The following is a 22,071-nucleotide window of genomic DNA, read 5'->3' as shown; positions in this document are numbered from 1 at the left end:
TTGCCACGGTAGCTGCGCACTTGCATCAGACAGGGCTCGGATTTCGTCTGGTCAGAGAAGGCACAGCAATGTTTTGATGCTGTAAAACAATTGCTGATTCATAGTCCTGCACTTGCATTATTCGACCCAGATTTGCCTACAGTGGTATCTATAGATGCTTCTGCCTACGGCCTGGGCGCTGTTCTTGCCCAAGTTCACGAGGATAAGACGGAGCGCATTGTCGCTTTTGCGTCCCATACATTGTCACCTGCTGAACACAAGTAGGGAGGCACTTGCTTGTGTCTGGGCCGTTGAAAAGTGGCGGACTTATTTGTGGGGTCGTAAATTTCTCCTGCGCACGGATCACCAGGCCTTAACTGTGCTCCTCTCATCCAAAGGAACTGATCGGAATGCGCATTGCTCGCTGGGCAGCGCGGTTACTGTGCTTCAATTATGATGTTATTTACCGGCCTGGGGCTCAAAATAACACAGCCGACTGCCTTTCTCGTCTGCCTTTGCCTGCCTCGGATGAAGACTACTTAGATGCAGAACCTGAGTTTGTGGTGTTTCTGTCTTCTGAGATGTCAGCTTTGTCGGCGGCTGAGTTTGCTTCTGCCTCCGCATCATGCCCTGAACTGAGCGCATTACGCGCACAAATAGCTCGCGGTTGGCCTTCCTCTTCAACTTCTGTAGATAATATCCTACGTCCATACTTTCAACTACGTGACGAACTGAGTGTGCAGCAGGATTATGTGTTCAGAGGATTACGTCTTGTTGTACATATCGTGCTACGACAGACATTGGTGAAGTTGGCTCACGAAGGTCACCAGAGAATTGTACGCACAAAACAGCGGCTTTGTGAACTGTACTGGTGGCCAGGCATTGATTGCCTAGTTAAGGAGCACATCCAGACCTGTCAAATGTGTCTGTCCTCTGACAAAACTGCCAACACCTCAGCTGCGCCACTGCAGCCGGTGCCTTTTCCGTCTGTACAGTGGGACAAGGTAGCTATTGATGTGGTGGGCCCATTTGAAACTGCTGTGTGCGACTGTCGTTATGCGCTTACATTGATAGACTATCACAGTAAGGGGCCTGAAGTCGCTTTCACCGCTTCCATCACTATGCAAAGTGTTATCACCTTCCTGTCATCTGTGTTTAGCAGATACGGCAACCCACGTACTATTGTGTCTGATAACGGGACCCAATTCACGTCAGCTGATTTCTCAAAATTTCTGAAAGAGAGAGACATTCAACACATACGCACCTCTTTGTATCACCCAACTGCGAATGGAGCTGTAGAACGTTTTCATCGCGTACTGAAAAGCTGCATTCGGGCTGCTGTTCTGGAAGCGAAGCCGTGGAAACCTATAGTCACAGAATTTCTCCAAGTGTATCGTGCTACGCCACATTCTGCTACGGGACAATCCCCGTTTGAGTTGCTTCATGGCAGAAAGATGCGAACACGTCTTAATGTTCTTCCTCCTCCCACCACGCGTCAGGATGCTCCTGCACTTCTTAAGCGAGTGGCTTTGAAACAAAAGAAAATTAAAGCGTACACTGATTCTAGATGTGCAGCTCGCAGTCCCGAATTCAAATTGGGCGATTTGGTGCGTGTGCGCATTTCAACTCATGTTCCGAAAGCACATCCGAGATTTGCCAAACCTCGCCAAATTGTGCGTACACTGGGTGCGTGTACTTACCTGTTATCCGACGGGAAGAACTGGCATGCTTCTCACCTGGCTCGTTCTGTTGCACCTGTTTCACCTGTTTCACCTGTTTCGGAGGCTACTGATACAGATGCAGTGGACTTATAATTTCAGTTTCTTCCTTCTCATTCTCCTTCTCCTTCTCCGCCTCCCGCGCATCAGGCTTCCAATGCTTTTCAAAGTGTTTCTACCCGTGTGAGACGACCTCCTCGTTGGATGGAGGATTACGTCACTTAATCAACTTTGCATTATGTGACTATAAAGGATGAGTAATTCATTAAGTCACCATATCGTTGGTTTTGATGAATGCTACTGATAATTCTGGTTAAGTAATTATTGTTCTAATTTGATTACCAGTAATTAGTAAAGTGAATACTTTGGTAATTTGGAAAACTTGTTATTATGTTTCCCCTTATGTTCGTAAATTTCTGTGTAGACAGTTTGCTTTAAGTAATGGGGGAATATGTTGTGTTCTTCTGTGCATTTTGACCAGTAGTTGGTGGTAGAGGGGTGTGTAAGGGTATGTTGAACAGATAGAAGAGTAAGAGTCTACAAGATGCCACCTGCTGCTGCATGCGCTGTACTACTTGCTTGGTTAATTAAAGTAATCTTTATGTTACAAATGTTACATTGTTTCATATAAAGGATATAACACGTACATAGATTTTGATTGTAAATACACCCACTCAATCTTATAGCACAGAAGACACCAAATGTCTAACATTTGGAAATAATCAAACATAGAGCATCGTAGAAAATATATAAATGATTAAAGACAACATGTAAAAGAATAATAATGCAACATAAGGAATATAAAAAATAATGATTAAATGAATACATAGCTATCAATGACTAGAATTCATAAAGAATATATTAATAAGATTCATAAAAAGCAATAAAATACATTAATCAAAAGACTACATTTGAATACAAATAATTTAGCATTTACCAGCATCCAAAAGAATAAAAAGCATAATTCTTCAAATAAAGCAATGAACACTTCAGATATTAAAAGTAGGAGGTTACAGGGACAGCAGTCATTGACTACCATAGTATAATCTATTGGATATATTGACAGAAATGCAATATAATATACATAATTATGTTTTCAGTGGAGTATAAAGAACTTACTTAATGTACTTTTATGTTTTTATTACCTTATAATGAGCCACTACATACACGACAGGTCTCCTCAGTGAAATCGCCATTTTGCACCGTCATGTTTCTACAGTAGCTCTAAACGGACAAACTGCTCAACAGAGCGCTAGTCACTGGGTGCGTCTCAATCAGCTCCCTTCCCAGCCAGCAGAGCTATGTGGGGCCCAAATGGGTTTGACCTGGGCTATCTAACTGGGACCCAGCCAGTTTTGCACCCAGTTTCCATGTAGGCCCCACATGGATTTGCCCAGATGAAATGAACACTGCTTAGTGTGCACACTACAGGCTGTTTAATGTAACACTTAATCAGTATTGTAGGTAATGAGATAATTAAGTGATTGAATAATGATTTTGTATTAGTGAAGAACACCTGCTGTTAACAAGCATAATCACTGAAGGAAAGAGAAACACAAGAACTACTTCCAGCCACAGCCTTGGATGAAATCAACTGAAGATAAAATACATTACATCTCTCAAGATCTGATTAAACAACTCCACAAACAACATTAGCTTCACTTATTACTAACCAGACTGACTTTATTTCTGTCAGACATCTACAGAAGTTCGTATTAAGAATTAAGAAGAGGCTTAGATGTTGATTACTTATTTGAAAGTAATAGTTTGATTTGATGTTACCATTGTGGCGATCAGTGTGTGCTTTAGTCAGGCTCTTGACTTTTTAACATTAGTTTTTCTCTTGACAGCTGTGTCTATTTATTATGGCGAGAACAGCAAGAGAAAATATAATCAGATGCTGTAAGCTGATTGATGATAAGAATATAATCATCATATATTGGCTTTACTCATTGATATTATGTGGGAGGTTTATACAGGTAGTATATTATTAATTATGTTTTATTGTTATGATTCAACAGCAAGAGAATAATTTAATTTAATCAGAACATCAAACGATTTATAACACACCATTTACATATTTTGGGCTCCTGTGAGTTTTACTCGCACACAGACATCAAGAATCAGCATATGATTCTCAACAATGGTGACATGCTTCAATGGTGCAATGGATTCTGGGAGCCATGGATAAGTTTCGTATGATGCACTCAGAATGCATTGCACCATGAAGCATGTCACCATTCAGGGCCGGCCCGTGGCATAGGCGGAATAGGCAAATGCTAGGGGCGCCACTCATCCATAGGGGCGCCAAAATGTATTACTGATACTATTTTATTAATATTAATTTGAAATATTACCAAATAAAGCGCAAAAAAAACGTAACTAAGTCCCCGCATCTTCCCGGTCCGCCTCATCAATCTCCCCCGCCGATCTACTTGAAGTGCGTCAGAAATACAACGCGCGATCAGTTTATCGTTAGGGGAATTTGTTGTGTCGCGTCGCCTCTCGCCGCATCCAACGCAGACAAGGTTGCTTTCATTTTTTAGGGTGCTTGGCCGTTCGCGCCAGGGTTTGACACGGTGTAAGTTGCCTGATTATTTATGACGAATGGCCGAATTGAAGTGTCTAAAAAGACAGAAGCCCTCTGATGCAGGGAAGATAAGGGATACACTGCTCTTCTTACGTAGTATTTGTGTCTTGTTTCTAGTCTAAATATCTAAAATTCCTAAATCAAGGTTGAAGGTGCATTTACTAGATACGTTAAATGACAGAAGATAGTTTTCTTGTTTTCTTGAAAATAAAATCAAAATGAAGTGAGTTTTTGCTTAAAACAAGCAAAATGATCTGCCAATGGAGTGGAAAAATAATCTTGTTTCTGATTGAAATCTTGTTTCTGTCCCAAACAGAAATAAGATTATTTGTCTCACCCCATTGGCAGATAATTTTGCTTGTTTTAAGCAAAAATTCAAGACATTTTTCTTGTTTACTTGAAAATAAAATCAAAATGAAGTATGTCATTTTACTCATCTAGTAAATGCACCTTGATTTAAGAATTTTTAGATATTTGGACTGGAAACAAGAAAAAGATTCTAAATAAGAAGAGCATTTTTTTGCCGTGTAAAGACAGAAGTAAAGTGATGTAGGCAAATTAATGAACAGTTTATTTAATTGCATAGTAGTAAAATACTAATGTTTGCTAATTAATTCCAGTTATTTTTACCTTAAACTTTATGCAAGCAGCTGTTCTGGGTTCTCCAGAGGCCACAGCCAGTGTGATTTTGTAAAAAATAAATAATATAAAAATATTAAACGCATGTAATATCACTTTTTTAATAGCCTAATGTTTTTACTTTGCAGTTTTAAGGGGGTGTATAGCAATTTTAAAATGTATTTGCCGAAATTAGTAATGATATTTATATACAGGTTTATTTAAAATGGCAACATTTTATGTAAAATTCACATTAAATATCAATTTCTCAGTTGAATTCCTGGTGAAAGCATGAATGCTCATAGTTTAGTGGAAGATTGCTGCCATCTACTAGAAAACAAACCCTTTTGCTAGTTCTCAATGAATAGTTTGTGCATGAATGTTAGATGCAATTACTCTTGCTATTTGTGTTTAGGCTGTAAAGTCGCATAGGTGCAATATTTGTACAGTTTTACTATCATCAGCCTTTAACAAATAAAAAACAATAATAATATCATGAACATAATGATGGGGTAGAATGGACTGGACATCATATAAAACAACAACAACAATAAAAATAAAACATCAATGCATTACAAAAATAAAACAGTTACGAGTGTTTCCACAACTTAGAATGATAATAGTGCTAAACCTTGATACAAGGGGCACCAAGTAAAATCTTGCCTAGGGCAGCAAATTGGTCAGGGCCGGCCCTGTCACCATTGTTGAGATTCATATGCTTGATTCTTGATGTCTGTGTGCGAGTAAAACTCACAGGACCCCAAAATATGTAAATGGTGTGTCATAAATCGTTTGTTGTTCGAATTAAATTATATTCTCTTACAGTAGAATCATAACAATAAAACAGAATTAATAACTTACTACCCGTATATACCTCCCACATAATATTAAGGAGTTAAGCCAATATATGATGATTATATTTTTATCATCAATCAGCTTACAGCATCTGATTATAGTTTCTCTTGCTGTTCTCACCATAACAAACAGACACAGCTGTCAAGAGAAAAACTAATGTTAAAAAGTCAAGAGCCTGACTAAAGCACACACTGATCGCCACAATGGTAACATCAAATCAAACTATTACTTTCAAATAAGTAATCAACATCTAAGCCTCTTCTTAATTCTTAATACGAACTTCTGTAGATGTCTGACAGAAATAAAGTCAGTCTGGTTAGTAATAAGTGAAGCTAATGTTGTTTGTGGAGTTGTTTAATCAGATCTTGAGAGATGTAATGTATTTTATCTTCAGTTGATTTCATCCAAGGCTGTTGCTGGAAGTAGTTCTTGTGTTTCTCTTTCCTTCAGTGATTATGCTTGTTAACAGCAGGTGTTCTTCACTAATACAAAATCATTATTCAATCACTTAATTATTTCATTACCTCCAACACTGATTAAGTGTTGCATTAAACAGCCTGTAGTGTGCACACTAAGCAGTGTTCATTTCATCTGGGCAAATCCATGTGGGGCCTACATGGAAACTGGGTGCAAAACTGTCTGGGTCCCAGTTAGATAGCCCAGGTCAAACCCATTTGGGCCCCACATGGATCTGCTGGCTGGGTTGTTCAGTGGTCAGGGCACTGATCAGGGAGTCAGCCCACTGACTTATGTCAGACTACCGAATTAGGGAGCTGATTGAGACACACGCACTCTCTGCTCTCTCCGACGACAACATTTTTGTCCTGTGTCGGCCCCAGTAGCTTCTCTATGTGCTCCAGAAAGGGAGGGGTGAGCATTGGGGGGTGCAATTCACAACCTAACCACTAGATGCCGCTAAAAATCACACATTGCACCTTTAATCATAGTAACAGTAAACTGACTTTACTAAGGTTGATCAAGTGAGAAGTACAAATCATCTTCACTACCATGAATAAAGAAACAAACATCAACCGTTAAGTCGGAGAGAGTGTGGAAATCTTACTAATGACTGTTATAAGTGAGTCTAAAGGGGAAAAGTAAATATTAATTAAAAAAGACATGATATGACAACTTGGATTAATCAAATGTCAGTGTTATAATATGTAGAGTCCTGATCTTCAGGGTCGTCTGCGTCACAGGATCTCTTCATATTCTAGAGAAGAAGTGAACATATGCATCACAAATAAGATCTCATGTTACACCTTCACAACAACAGTAGAATAACTCACATATTCAGCACATCTGGACTTGGGGTCAAGGGTCATGTAGGCGTCCTCAGGAGACTCGACCTGACGACACACAATGATGAGAGAGTTAATTTTCCCTTTATAACTGACAGGACACACATGAGAAGAAGCATGAGAAGATTGCCACACTGTTGCCACTTGTGATCCTCTGGGGTTTTGCTCTTCTGATGGAGTCGCTCGTTTCCTGTGAGAGAAGAAGAAATGAACATGAACACAAACCGACTCTGAGTCTTCATGACGGTCCAGACACAGAGTCTCTCTCACCTTCTGATCAACAGCCAGACGACGAGCATCAGTATCACAGTCATGACAGCGGCTGCACTGATTCCCACTATGACTGAAGACCGGACGCTTTCTTCAGCTGTGCAGACGAGAGAAAGAGAGAGAAACTCTTCTGAGACCAGCGCTTTCACTCACTACATACAGACACTGACCTACAAAACTGAGATTCTCACCTTTAACAGACAGAGACACAGACGCTGATCTCTGAGATCCGTATTTATTCTGAGCCTCACAGTAGAAGCGTCCACTGGAACTGGAGTTAAAGCTGGAGATGCTGAAACTCTGTCCAGATCCAACAGCTGAGGTTTGATCCTCCTTAAACCAGCTGAAGTTCAGAGCAGGAGGGTTTGAGTCACTGCTGCAGCTCAGAGTCACTGAATCTCCCTCCACTATTACAGACCGACTGACCGACACTGAGACGCTCTTTGGAGGATCTGAAGAAAAGACTCAAATTACTCTGTCGATCATTTGATCAGTCAGGATTGAATTTAGATGAACAGTTGAAAGTGTGTGACGTACATCTGACACTGAGAGTGACGGCAGGAGACGACAGATATTCCTGATCTCTCACTGCACAGCTGTATGTTCCCGTATCTTCACTGCTGACCGACTGCAGCAACAGCTCATTCCTCTCGCTCAGATTTGATAAAGGCCTGCCGTTTTTATACCAGAGGAAGTTTGTTTTTCCCGAGAGGGTACAGGTCGTCTTACAAACTAAAACAGGCGAATGTTCCTCAACGACCTCTTCAGGAATCTCCACTCTGAGCTCTGAAATCACAGCCTTAGATGAAATCAACTGAAGATAAAAGACATTAAATCACTGAAGATCTCAGAAGAGGAGGATTAAACAACTCCACAAACAGCATTACCAGCTTCACACATTACTAACCAGACTGACTTTATTTCTGTCAGACGTCTACAGAAGCTCTGAAAGCTTCCTTTGCTACTTCAAATGTGTTTTACCAACACACATTCGCAGAAGGCAAAAGAGGAAGACACTTAATAAGAGTAAAGAGCACAACTAATGGAAACACTGATCACGGTCATGGTGACTTCAGATGAAACAAATTAGAGTTAAACTTCTGTTAATTCTCAATAAGAGCTTCTGTAGTCGTAGAACAGAAATAAAGTCAGTCTGCTTAGTAATGTGTGAAGCTGGTAATGCTGTTTGTGGAGTTGTTTAATCCTCCTCTGCTGAGATCTTCACAGATTTAATGTCTTCTTTTATCTTCAGTTGATTTCATCTAAGGCTGTGGCTGAAGTCAGTTGTAGTTCTTGTCTTTCTGCTCCTCTCTTTTTCTGTTCTCTTCTCTCCTTCAGTGATTCTGCTTGTTTACAGGTTTATTAAGGCTGAGATGACTTCATATTTATTCTGCAAAGATGTTGTGGCCCAGATCTGGCAAACAGGAGTGGTCCACTCAAGGGCCGTCATTCCACGCAGCATGTGGGCCAGATCAGTATGCCACAAGTGCCAGATGTGGGCCAGATCTGGGCCGACACAATGTTGCTATGTGGGTTGTAGTTCTTGTGTTTCTCTTTTCTTCAGTGATTCTGATTGTTAACAGGAGCTATCTTTATTAATGCTCAATCATCACTTAATTATCTTGTTAACTTCATAAACTGATTTAAGGCCCCGCCCACACGGAGCTGTATGCGTAAAAATTTTGTATCATATCAGCGTTTCGTCCACATGGATCTGGCGTTTTGAGAGTATAGTATTTTTTGAAACCGGGTCCCAGAGTGAATAAATCTGAAAACGACACCCTTGCGTTTTTGTGTGTACAGCCAATCCGTATATTTTGTGAAACGGTGATCTCATCATACCACGTCCCACACGGTAAAGACGAAGGGATACAACTACGGGCACTGGGCATGCGCACATCAATATTGCGTCATTGGGAACACTTTACAATAAGGTTGTATTAGTTAACATGAACAACACCTCTGTTCAGCATTAGTTAATCTTTGTTAACATTAGTTCATATAAATCCAGCTGTTCATGGTTTGTTCATGTTAGTTCACAGTGCATTTACTAATGTTAACAAGATTTTAATGATGCATTAGTAAATGTTGAAATTAACATTAACAAAGATAAATAAATGCTTTATAAGTGCAGTTCATTATTAGTTCATGTTAACTAATGTTAACTAAAGAACCTTATTGTAAAGTGTTACCGCGTTATTTAATGACTGTATTTGCATTATTGTAGGCGTTAATAAAACACAAGTAGCAGATGTATTTATTTTATTGTGAGATTTTGCCTCACTTCCTACCATTGCTATACCCGTTCTAGCCACAACTCTTCTTAGTGTATCTCTGTGGCAGAATTACAGCGCCACATACTGGCCTGGCACGTACACTACATTGTTTTGAGTCGGGTTCAGTGGTTTCGTGTGTACGCATATATTTCTTGTGACGAGGGGGAAAAAAAGATTGAGTGGCGAAAGCTCTGGCTTCGTGTGGATGTGGCCTTAGATTAAATTTCGGGCACAATTTCGAGCCTTGTAAATGTAACACTGTCCAATTTCAAAAAATATTTGGGAGCATTTGTGCAAGTGCAAATAATTGTTGAGGTGCGACCGGTTTTCATTTCTCTACAAAATGTTCGCTAGTTAGCAGTGTTGTAGTCGAGTCACCAACTGTCGAGTCCGAGTCGAGGCTCGAGTCCCGTGTTGTAGAATACAGAAAAAATACAGAAAAAAATTTAATATTGTGATATATTATTACAATTTAAAATATTTGGTTTTTCAATTTATTATATTTTAAATTATCATTTATTTCTGTGATGCAAAGCTGCATTTTCAGGATCATTACTCCAGTCTTCAGTGTCACATGATCCTTCAGAAATCATTCTAATATTCTGATTTATTATGAGTGTTGGAAACAGTTCTGCTGCTTAATATTTTTTCATAACCTGTGATACTTTTTTAGGATACTGTGATAAATAAAAAGTAAAAAAAGAAAAAGAAAAAAAAAGAAGCAAATGTTTTAAAAATAGAAATCTTTTGTAACAACAATATACACTACTGGGCAGTAATTTGGGGTCAGTCCTTTTTTTCTTTCTTTTTTTGAAATAAATCAATAATTTTATTCAGCAAGGATGTGTTAAATTGATAAAAAGTGATAGAAAAGGAGATTTATATTATTTGAAAATGTTTTTTATTTTGAATAAATGCAGTTCTTTTGAACCTTTTATTCATCAAATATATTAGGCAGCAGAACTTTTTCCAACACTCATAATAAATCAGAATATTAGAATGATTTCTGAAGGATCATGTGACACTGAAGACTGGAGTAATGATCCTGAAAATTCTGCTTTGCATCACAGAAATAAATTATGATTTAAAGTATAATAAATTGAAAACCAAATATTTTAAATTTTAATAATATATCACAATATTACATATTTTTTCTGGATTTTTGATCAAATAAATGCAGGCTTGATGAGCAGAAGAAATATCTTTCAAAAACATTACAAATAGTAATGCGTCCAAACTTTTGGCCTGTAGTGTATGTCATGTCGGCAAATATATTTGAAAAGATTGGTTATTGCTGCTTCCATAGACACCATTGTGTATTTTACAAACTATAAATGTATTGTTTTTCTATAAATTATATGTATTTAAATATCTGAAATCTAAAATAAACACAAGCGGGATTAAGCGCTGAGCGTGTCCGTCTTTGGCTCAGCGCCAGCCATTGCAGAAAGCACAGTTTGAATCTGGCAGTTATTGTCACGTCACTGTACATTCGCTTCACTGTACGTAGACATCGCTGACGTCTGATGCCAAATAGGCAGACATCGCCCAACCCTAGCTTCCTCTGTTTATTATCATATATGCATTAGGCAATAATAGTTTTTTTAAAGCTAATGTTAGCCAATGGAAAGCATTTTACTTGCTTTTCTGGGTCTGCATCCGTGACAGATGTCTGTTAAAGTTTGAAGTTGTCCCAGTCTTTTCCTCAATTGTGCGATTACACACACAACATTTAGCGCTGCTCTTTTCAACATTAGATGCAAAATCCGTGTAGGCAAACTTCACGACAAATGTCAACATTTAGCCCGCGAATAATGCACAAGAATGCGCCGTAAAGTCTGTGAGGGAAAAAATAGATCACGGTCGGTCTTGGGAGCCCGAAACAGGAAAAGTGTAACATCTTATATCAAATTTTGATAACCTATTTAGTCAGAAACAACGTAATTAATTTGATTAATGCTCAAGTGCGATTTTATATATCCTCGAGACTCGAGTCCAAGTACGAGTCATCAGTCCGCGAGTCCAAGTCGAGTCACGAGTCCAGAGAACGGAGTCTCAAGTCGGACTCGAGTCCAGAGAATAAGGACTCAAGTACTCCATCACTGCTAGTTAGTACTGCACAGTATGAGCCTGCTGTGAGCTGATACAGTGACTGGACCACCGTTCTATAAATAACAAATTAAACTTCATCTTTATGCTCTTAACTTTAAAGCAGACTTTAGGTTGGTTAATATTAGCCGTCAATCACTTCCTTTCACTGCGCTCCGTTGTCACGTGACAGGGAACTAACTAGAGCACAACATGTATAGAGCTGAAGAGAGGAGGATTTTACTTGGTCTACCGGACAAGTAGCCTGATTAAAACGTCAATAACAAAAAATAACAAGGGAATCACCACAACGCAAGAATGATTCTGATTGTATTTCATTTAGTTTAAGTGGCGATTGATGGTGGATAATGCTACTGACTGTAAGGTTGCGCTGTTGAGGCTTGCGCAGCCTCTCGAGGAGAAATCAAAATTTGAAGTTGAGAGCACCAGTGCTACCAAGTACAAAAAAGTTCATTTCTAGCCCTGATTTAACAGCCTGTAGTGTGCACACTGAGCAGTGTTTGTTTCATATGAGCTAACCCATTTGGGGCCTCCATGGAAACTGAGGATAAAACTGTCTGTTAGAGCCCAGGTCAAACCCATCAGGGCCACACATGTCTGTTATGGCAGGGATATTCAACTTATAGTGAACGGCCAATGACTAGCCAACATACGAGCTCGGCGCTGTGGACAATTAGCTTAGTAACAATAAACCAAAAAACAAGGTTTAGGTTGAGACTCACCTGGAATCACGAGCAGAGAAACCAGAGAGATAAGACAAAGCATTCTGGAAGACATTGAGCAGATGATTAAAATAAGGGTATTTGCATGATTTCAGATACATATTGATTATTTTCATCAGACAGCAACAATCAATCAATCTGCACTGAAACTGTAAATAATTAGAGAACTGTCCTACCTCGCTTCACTGTAGGATTCATGTATTAGAATGACAGTTGATCTGTTTGGAGAAATTTGTTTAAAAAATGTTAACACACTTCCTGCCTTTCTTCATTTCCTCTGTGTAAGTGTGGACAATCCTTCCCGATTCTATGTAATCATGCACTCTTGAATCTACGCACGTGACAAGTTAAATGAGGTTTAATGATGTTCAAGTTTTCAAAAATGAGAATCTGCATTCTTGTGGGTTTTTAGGCAAATTCAGACACGCAGACACAACATATTTTTCTACTGACAGAATATTGAAACACAACTGAAACCAAAGCTAATGAAAAACTTACTGAAAAACACACATGCATCAATGTGTCACCATCTTTTCCTTTCCGTTTGCATGCTGCAACATTGTGAACAACATGTTGAAAGGACATTGGTGAAGTTTTGGCATCTTGGGTAAATATTCATCAACACACAAAAATCAATTATGGAGAAATTTGTACATTTCACAATTTACTGTCCCTTTGCACGTTCGTTTTGTGCAAATATTTCCTTTATAACACTGGTGTTCAGGTAGAAAGACGAAGACAGAAGAATCTCTCAAAATACTCCACGTTTAATCATAAATCAGACAGGAAGACAGGTATGGAAAACACACCGTAACGTAATCAGACAGCGACTGAGTGCACGGGAGGAATTTAAATAGCCAACAAGGATGAGGGTAATTAATTAAACACAGCTGACCTAAATGAACTAATGATGAGGAGCGGGAAAACAGAGCAAATGAACACATGATGCAATCGATAATCAACTCGATGACACAAACGTACATCACTGCCGTCCAGCATCAATTCAACACAAACTCCAACTCTGGGCCCTATTTTAACGATCTGAAACGCTAGTGTCAAAGCGTGAAGCGCAAGTAACTTTGTGGGCGGGTCTCGGCGCTGTTGCTATTTTCCCGGCGGGATAAATGGCTCTTGCGCCCGGCGCAAATCTAAAATGGGTTGGTCTGAAGTAGCTTCATTATTCATAGGTGTGGTTTGGGCGTAACGTGAATAAACCAATCCGAGCGTCATCCAACATTCCCTTTAAAAGCAGGTGCGCAAGTTCCATTATGGATTGCTATTATTATGGCGTATTTACCAGGCGCACGCCAGGAGCGGTTCACAGCCGAGGAGATGTGCTTGTAAGAGCAGTGAAAGGCAGAGAAGTGAAGTTGTAATGTTGTAGGGCCTACATTATGGTAAAGGTGATTTCACAGTCTTTTTTTTTTCAGTCTTTCAGTTTTTTCAGTTTTTCAGTCGATTTTTTTTCCTGGTTCTTGACGGACAAACCAATTTGTCAGATGTCCTTATATACATATATGTCTTGCCACTATTGGGCAAACAGGTCTTATCCTTAATTATTACAATTAGCCTGAATCATTTGTAAGCTAGATTTATGCCTATTTTTTCACATCTTCGTGGCACACCAATGATTTCCGTCATCTCATGTGTTAATATTTTTTTAGTGTAACAATTTATGATTTGCAAAAATAACTGTTGCATCTGTGTAGATTACATGAGCAAAGTGTATGCGCGTTGTGCACGCTATACATTATGGTCAAGCATGCGCCCTTAAAATAGCATAATGAACAACGCGCAACGCGCCACTGACTTTAGACTAGGTTTTTTCTGGTCAGTGGCGCAATTGTTTAATGGAACAGCAAAATAGCACCAGGGATTGTTTGCGCCGGAACACGCCTCCTTTTTTGCGCTCAACCGCCCAGGTAGCGCAAGTTCATTCACTAGTTTAGCGACGTGCTTCTGTGGAGGGAAAAGCGCGCTTTGCGCGGGTGCAAAATAGGAATGACACATGCGTCGGTGTACAAAGTCAATTGCGCTGGGTGCAAGATAGGGCCCTCTGTTTTTATCTCTTTCATGAAATAGCTACTTTTTATAAAGTAAAAAAGTCTGCCCTAAATGAATCAAAGAGTGAACCATAAAGGCTCACGTTCGACATGTTTTGTGCTTCTTCCCTTTATTTCATAACAGAACTCTCACAAGTTTATAATCAGATGGTCACTCTGCACCTCTACAGCACTCACTGACCTGACTATAGACTGTAGTAAAATATGGACACTGCACGCCTCCACAAGCTCAGCTGTTTTTGGAAAGAATCTGTACAGCGTATCTGTCTTTTATAAATATGACAAAACTAAAGACTCTTCTGAGATTTGAAGGTTGCTCTATACTCAAGATTGACATGAGATTAGCAGAAACTGTGTGTCATGTACCCTTTAACGGAAGTTCTAAAGTGCAAAACTTATATCACGTGAGCATACACATAACACATGATAGATGTTTTTTAAAAACAAACCCTTATTATATTATAACCTCAGGACAGGACAGACAGAGTTCATAGGCGACATCCGTGGTCCCATCAGGACAGACAGGAAGCTTGTGGGCAAAGGTTGCCGCCTCTTGAGAAACTGGACAAGCGTATGTGGCCCAGACACACAGAATGGCCATCGCCATAACAGGGAGTACAACTGACCTAACCTCTGAGACCCCCTGACTTGATACCACCACAGAGATGCCATCTGCTCGCACAGACATCAGCGGTGTGTCCGCCAAAATGGAAGCCAGTCTCAGTCACTCCTAGGCTAGGGACTAGATTCAGGTGAAACATCCATGATGGCTAAAGATTCTGGTGTGGCATCCATGATGACTGGAGACTCTGGCGTGGTGGCCATGTCATGAAGAGGCTCTGGCGTGGTGGCCATGTCATGACGAGGCTTTGGCGTGGTGGCCATGTCATGAAGAGGCTCTGGCGTGGTGGCCATGTCATGACGAGGCTTTGGCGTGGTGGCCATGTCGTGAAGAGGCTCCTGCATGGTGCCCATGTCGTGAAGAGGCTCTGGCGTGGTGCCCATGACATGACAACTAAGGACTCTGGACTTGGGATTACCAGAGGCGGAAGTGCTGTGAGCATTGGACTTGAGATCGTCAGACTAGGAACAGCTCACAAAACTGACATACTGTTATAATACAGAGAGATGGAGAACAGATGAATGGAATATAAACAGTTTATTGAGTGTCCAGAGTACAGAGAGGATCAGGTGAGCAGTCAGAGTGATGAATGGCAGGGCAATGCAAATAACTGGAAGATAATACTCAATGTCTTTCGTAGGAGAACCAGGAGGATGGGACACAGGAGGCAGGGAGAGGATGGAGACATGAGACGAAGACACGCTGGAGACAAGGAAGCAGGTAAGTAGCACGGGAGAGTCCTTGAGGTAAGCAAACAGGAAAGTGTTGTGCAAACGAGACCGGACAGTGATAGTTTGAGAGCATGGGGCTTAAGTGCAGGCAGTGATGAAGTGATGATGAGCTGCAGGTGTGAGTAATCAGTACTCGGGAGATGCCGTGCGTGGTGCTTGGGAGTGAGTGGAGCCTGGCATGCTTGTAACAGAGCCGTTCTCCACGATGAGTGGAAGGGGGGGGGGGGGGTTCCAGGGTTGCGCCAGGCTCTGGGGAAACAGAAACAGAGGAGTGGTGAGGTTTGAGTAGGGAGACATGGAAAGTGGGATGAATCCAATAGTGAGGTGGTAATTGGAGCTTGTAGGTGACCGGGTTGATCTGCTGGATGATGGGAAACGGGCCAATAAACCTGGGACTCAGCTTCTTGCATGGCAGACGTAGGCGGATGTCCCGAGTGGACAGCCAGACCTCCTGCCTAACTTGAAAGGGTGGAGCTTCAGAACGCCGGAGGTTAGCTGTCATCCTACGTCGGCAAAGAGTGTGCTGCAGCTGAGTCCCAGACCCTCTCACTCTCCCGGAACCAGTAGTCGACTGCCAGGACGTCAGAAGGCTCTCCAGACCACGGGAACAGGGGAGGTTGGTAGCAGAGTACGCACTGAAATGGAGTAAGACCAGTGGATTGTTGACGCAGGGAGTTGTGCGTACTCTGCCCACCCAAGGAACTGGTTCCAGGAGTTCTGGTGGCCATGACAGAAAGTACGGAGGAAGCGGCTGATCTCCTGGATCTTCCTCTCCGGCTGCCCGATCGACTGGGGGTGGTATCCGGATGAGAGGTTTACGGTCACACCTAGGAGCTGATGGAAAGCTTTCCAGACTCTAGAGATGAACTGGGGACCTCGATCTGAGACAATGTCTTCAGGAATGCCGAAATATCGGAAGACGTGGTTAAACACGAGCTCTGCGGTCTCCATGACGGTGGGCAACCCTCTCAAGGGGATAAGACGGCAGGACTTTGAGAATCAATCAACCACTACCAGGACGCATGTATGGTTCTCAGAGACGGGAAGATCCGTGATATAGTCCACTCCTAGGTGTGACCAGGGTCGATTAGGAACGGGCAGAGGATGGAGCTTGCCGGAGGGAAGATGGCGGGGGCTTTTGGACACTGCGCATTCCTTGCATCCCTGCACATACCTTCTGACGTCGGATACCATGCGTGGCCACCAGAAGTGCTGTTTTAGCAGCGAGAGGGTTTCATTGACCCCAGGGTGGCCAGTGCCCAGAGATGAGTGAGTGGAGTGAATGAGTGGGTTGCTACGAGTGTGGGTGACGTACTGCAAGCCCGGTGGGCAGCCCTTTTGGGGCTGCTGGTGACCAGGACAGAGACTTCGACTGGTTACAAAGAAGGTGAGTGAGTGGACTGGCGATTGAGCTGTAATTCTGGATGAAGCGCCGTTAAAAGTTGGCGAAACCTAGGAACCGTTGGAGTTGCTTGATGTTTGTGGGAGTGGGCCAGGAGCGGATGGCTTCCACCTTCCTCTCGTCCATCCGGATGCCACTGTGATCGATGACGTATCCGAGAAACTGCACTGAAGGCTGGTGGAACAAGCACTTTTCGGCTTTCAGAAAGAGATGGAAGCTCCTCAGGCGTTGGAGTACCTCCGCAACATGACGGCGATGGTCGGCCAGGCTCCAGGAGTAGATCAAGATGTCATCAATATAGACCAGGACGAACTTGTGGAGGAACTCCAGGAGCATCTCATGGATGAAATCCTTGAATACGGAGGCCAATCCATATGGCATTACAAGATACTCATAGTGGCCTGTGGGTGTCACGAAGGCGGTCTTCCATTCGTCCCCCTCACGTATCCGGATGAGGTTGTACGCGCTGCGGAGGTCCAACTTCGTGAACACAGTGGCACCACGGAGATGTTCCAGCGCTGCAGGGACGAGAGGAAGAGTATAGCGGAACTTGACTGTAATGTTGTTGCGTGCTTGATAGTCAATGCAGGGCTGCAAGCCTCCGTCCTTCTTGGCCACAAAGAAAAAACTGGAAGCAGCAGGCGAAATAGACGGACGGATGTAACCTTGGTCGAGCGCCTCCTTGATGTAATCCACCATGGCCTTCTCCTCCGGACGTGACGGTGGGTAAATCTTCCTACGGGGCACTGGCTCACCTGGCAGCAGATCGTTAGCACAGTCCCATGGCCGGTGTGGAGGCAGCTTGGAGGCGTGTGTGGGACAGAAGACGACGCTGAAGGGAGCGTAACAGACTGAGATGTCCACAGAGCGTTTCTCTATCAGACTCTCGATCGACGTGGAGCAGACGGACAGGTTCTCAGGACGTGGAGAGACTGGGACAGGAAGTGCAGAGAAACAGCCCGGGAGAAAGCCGTCGCCCCACTTCAGGATTTCTCCTGTCCTCCAGGAGATGACGGGATTGTGCTGCTCCAACCACGGGCGCCCTAGGACAATGTCAGCAGTGGATTCCTCCAGAACCAGCATATGTTTTTGTTCCTCATGGAGAAGACCCACTCTGAGCAGTAGAGGACCCACAGATGTACGCACTTGTCGGTGGCTGAGAGGTCTCCCAGTTATCGAGTGGATTTGGTAGACGGACGGAGTGGCTGTCGTCCTGAGCTTGAGCTGGCAGCAGAGGGAGCCCAAGATAAAGTTACAGTCTGACCCAGAGTCAAGGAGAGCGACAACTGTAAGAGACACACTGGCAGCAGTAAGGATTACAGTGGTCGTGAGTGGCTTCATTTTACTAAGAGACGGGATGATTGCGCTCACCAATGGACGAGGAGGGCGGACTGGGCATTCAGTGATGTAATGCCTGGGTGTTCCACAGTAGAGGCATAGGTTCTGGGTCAGCCGTCTCCGCCGCTCAGCCATAGACAGATGGGTGTTCTCAAGCTGCATGGGTTCGTGGCTGGTTCTGGAGGGCTGACAGGCTCTGGTCAGCAGAGGGATGGAATGCATAGCGGCTGGCCCCAGTGTTCTTCCACACACGACTGCTTACGAGTGGCAAAGCTGATGGAGAGTTGAATAAACCATTCAAGACGTAAGCGGATTATTCTGAGACCATAATGGTTCTGCTCACCGAAGGGCTTTATCAGACAGTTGGGAGATGATGAAGGCCACTTTGGAACGCTCGGTGGGGTACAGGTGTGGTTGCATCTTCAGGACCAGCGAGCATTGGAGAAGGAATCCGTTGCAATCCTCTGCCGAGCCAGATAAGGGCACCAGTTTTGCCATGGGACTAGCATTCACCCGTGGTGAAGGAGAGACGGTGTCTGTGTCGGAAGTGCTCGCTGATGATGGTGAAGGTGCAGGAGGAGTGGTGGTGAAAGTTTGACGGAGAGTGTCGACCAACTCCTGAAATGGATCTGGGGCACTCATGCTGGCACTCTATTGGAGAACAGGTGAATGGAATATAAACAGTTTAGTGAGTATCCAGAGTGCAGAGTGGATCAGGTGAGCAGTTAGAGTGATGAATGGCAGGGTAATGCAGATAACTGGAAGATAATACTCAATGTCTTTCATAGGTGAACCAGGAGGACGGGACACAGGAGCCAGGGAGACGATGGAGATGATGGAGATGATGGAGATGATGGAGATGATGGAGATGATGGAGATGATGGAGACAGGAGACAGGAGACAGGAGACAGGAGACAGGAGACAGGAGACAGGAGACAGGAGACAGGAGACAGGAGACTAGGCGACACACTGGAGACGAGGAAGTAGCACAGGAGAGTCCTTGAGGTAAGCAAACAGAATAGCGTTGTGCAAACGAGACCGGACAGTGATAGTGTGAGAGTGTGGGGCTTAAGTGCAGGCAGTAATGAGGTGATGATGAGCTGCAGGTGTGAGTGATCAGTACTCGGGAGATGCCATGCGTGGTGCTTGGGAGTGGGTGGAGCCTGGCGTGCTTGTAATACATACATAATCCTCAATCAATAGGTTCTTCTGACAAAGACACAATATCAGATCGACCGGGTCCATGATTATCTGGATTTCACTCAGCTGCTGGATCTGTAAATGACGAAGTCTTCTGTTATGTAACTGCTCAGAGACTTGGGTTGGAGATCCAAACACAGCTTTATTAAGGGGAATCAAGCATAGGGTCAAAACCACAGGGCAATCCAGATAATGACAGAGTACAAGACACAGGCAAACCAGAAAGACAAGCAGAAGATCAAAACCATGACATGGAAAACCAGAAATAATACTCACAAATGCAGTGTAACACATACAAGACATCACAAAAAGTGCAAGAAAACACAGGCGCTGCGTCCCAATTCGCATACTATCCATACTAAATAGTATTCGAAAAAAAGAATTAGTATGTCCCAAATCGTAGTATGTTGAAAAGAGTATTCCAAAAGTTCCCGGATGGTCTACTTTTTACGGTCAGAATTCGAAGTGCAGATCGATGCGCACTCTAACGGCTGATATTGCCCAAACATGGATAAAAAGTGTTAAAAAAAACTACAAACATGACGGTTATGCGAGTTCGACGGAGAGGGTTAGATAAAGGGGTTTTAGTGAGCAATTATCAGTATTTAACCTGACGAAAAGATATTTATTCAATATTATCCACATTATATTTCACCTGCAGCAGCATTGAGAACTTTTGTAATGATACGTTTGGCCATTCACTTTTAAATGCATCATTATATTAAAATTGCAAACACATGAGGGGAGTCTCTGCTTTAAAGACCCACGAATGGCAGATCAACGTGCGACTACATTTCTCTCCGATACGGTAGGAAATTATATTGAATGTGGAGGATTTTAACTGTGACGATGAATGACAGGGCAGTTTAAACGGTGAAGGGATGCACGTAACTAAGCAACAGAGTCATTTACAGATGACGAAGTAGTATGTCCCAAAGCTTGCATACTTTTCTGCTACACACTCAAAAGTATGTACGTTTTCTTCACAAAAAGAGTACATACTTTTAGGGCGTAGTATAAGTAGGCGAATTGGGATGCAGCAAGGGTTTATATTAGTGGTGGGCATAGATTTTTTTTTTTTATCTAGATTAATTCCAAAATGTATCTAGATAAATCTAGATTAAAATGGCTCATTTGAATTCTGCCGAAGGCATTGTTGTGAACTTTTATCTTCTAAAGTGTAGGAAACTCAGAAGATGAAGACCAGGAGACTTCGGGATCAAACAGACGTTATTCTTTTAATGAGAACTCTCTGTGCTGCAGGTCGTCCGAAAAAAGTCTAATTTAACAGTACAAAATAATGCAATTTATCTACATTTCAGGGGGAGGGATTATACAGCAGGGGAGGAGACATTCAAACAAAGGAATGCATATGTTGTGTAGGTAAAGGACACACCTTAGACATAATGATGTGACCTGTCCTAATTCAATCAGCATAACAGTGTCATTCAAATGCATAGATGCTAATCCAATCACTCAGGCAGTATTGCTCTAAACTTGTCATGGTAAATAGTCAGGAAGTGCATAAAGACAAAATACTTAATGTCTCAAACACTTACATGGCCTGACGTAATCTCCTTAGAATTTCCTCAAGTTTACTTCAAAATGTAAACACAAATATAGATAATGTTTTCAGTTATATTCTATTACATTGGAACCTAGATATAACAATGTATACATTTGTAATCTTACAGCATTCAGAATATGTGTGCTCGTAAGTGATCGTTTGTCTTTTTGTAGTTTGATTAATAAATAACTTCTGTCCCTTTAAGACCCGACGCATGCATGGATCCCACTGTTCCTGTGAGCTGGTTACGACTGTGTTTATGTTAAAACTCACCAAGATGGGCATTGAGACATTTTTGAGTGTATTTGACCATTAATAAGCTGGAAAAAGGAGCTCATTTTTGCACTTGTATGTAAGAGGCTGCTTTATTACGGTATGTGTGTGTGCGCTTCAGATGCGAGCGCGGAATCTGCGGGAATTAGTAGAATTAGCGTTATGTGCAACCCTGCATGAAATTCAGCCCGGTCACAGCAATACTAACAAAAGTCCTGCAGAACACCCGTTCGCAATGTTCAGAGGTTTAAACGGACTGAATGAGAGGAGGCGGGTGTGTCAACTCGCCGTCGGTCGAGAGGAGAGGAGAGCGCAGCTGGTATCGATACTATAGAAAATGAGTATTGTATCATTTCAGATATTTCAGTATCGATACATAGCGAAATATGGATATTTTTGACAACACTAGTAGGCATACACACAGGTTCAAAGACTCG

General features: G+C 42.3%; 1 protein-coding gene across 1 annotated transcript; it reads right to left on the bottom strand.

Moving 5' to 3' along the window:
- Positions 1–6,901: 6,901 nt before the first annotated feature.
- Positions 6,902–12,298, bottom strand: LOC307123381 (B-cell receptor CD22-like; the record flags this gene model as incomplete). Its single annotated transcript, XM_079811904.1, has 7 exons — positions 6,902–6,973; positions 7,050–7,109; positions 7,197–7,251; positions 7,332–7,428; positions 7,523–7,783; positions 7,869–8,145; positions 12,236–12,298. The coding sequence occupies 7 exons, from the start codon at positions 12,296–12,298 to the stop codon at positions 6,902–6,904; spliced, it is 885 nt and encodes a 294-aa protein (XP_079668030.1).
- Between the last annotated feature and the right edge of the window lie 9,773 nt (positions 12,299–22,071).

Source organism: Gobio gobio (assembly GCF_949357685.1).
Source record: "Gobio gobio genome assembly, chromosome: 3".
Classification (NCBI taxonomy): Eukaryota; Metazoa; Chordata; class Actinopteri; order Cypriniformes; family Gobionidae; genus Gobio; species Gobio gobio.
The sequence above is the reverse complement of the archived record's forward strand: the minus strand, read 5'-3'. Positions and strand labels throughout refer to the sequence as shown.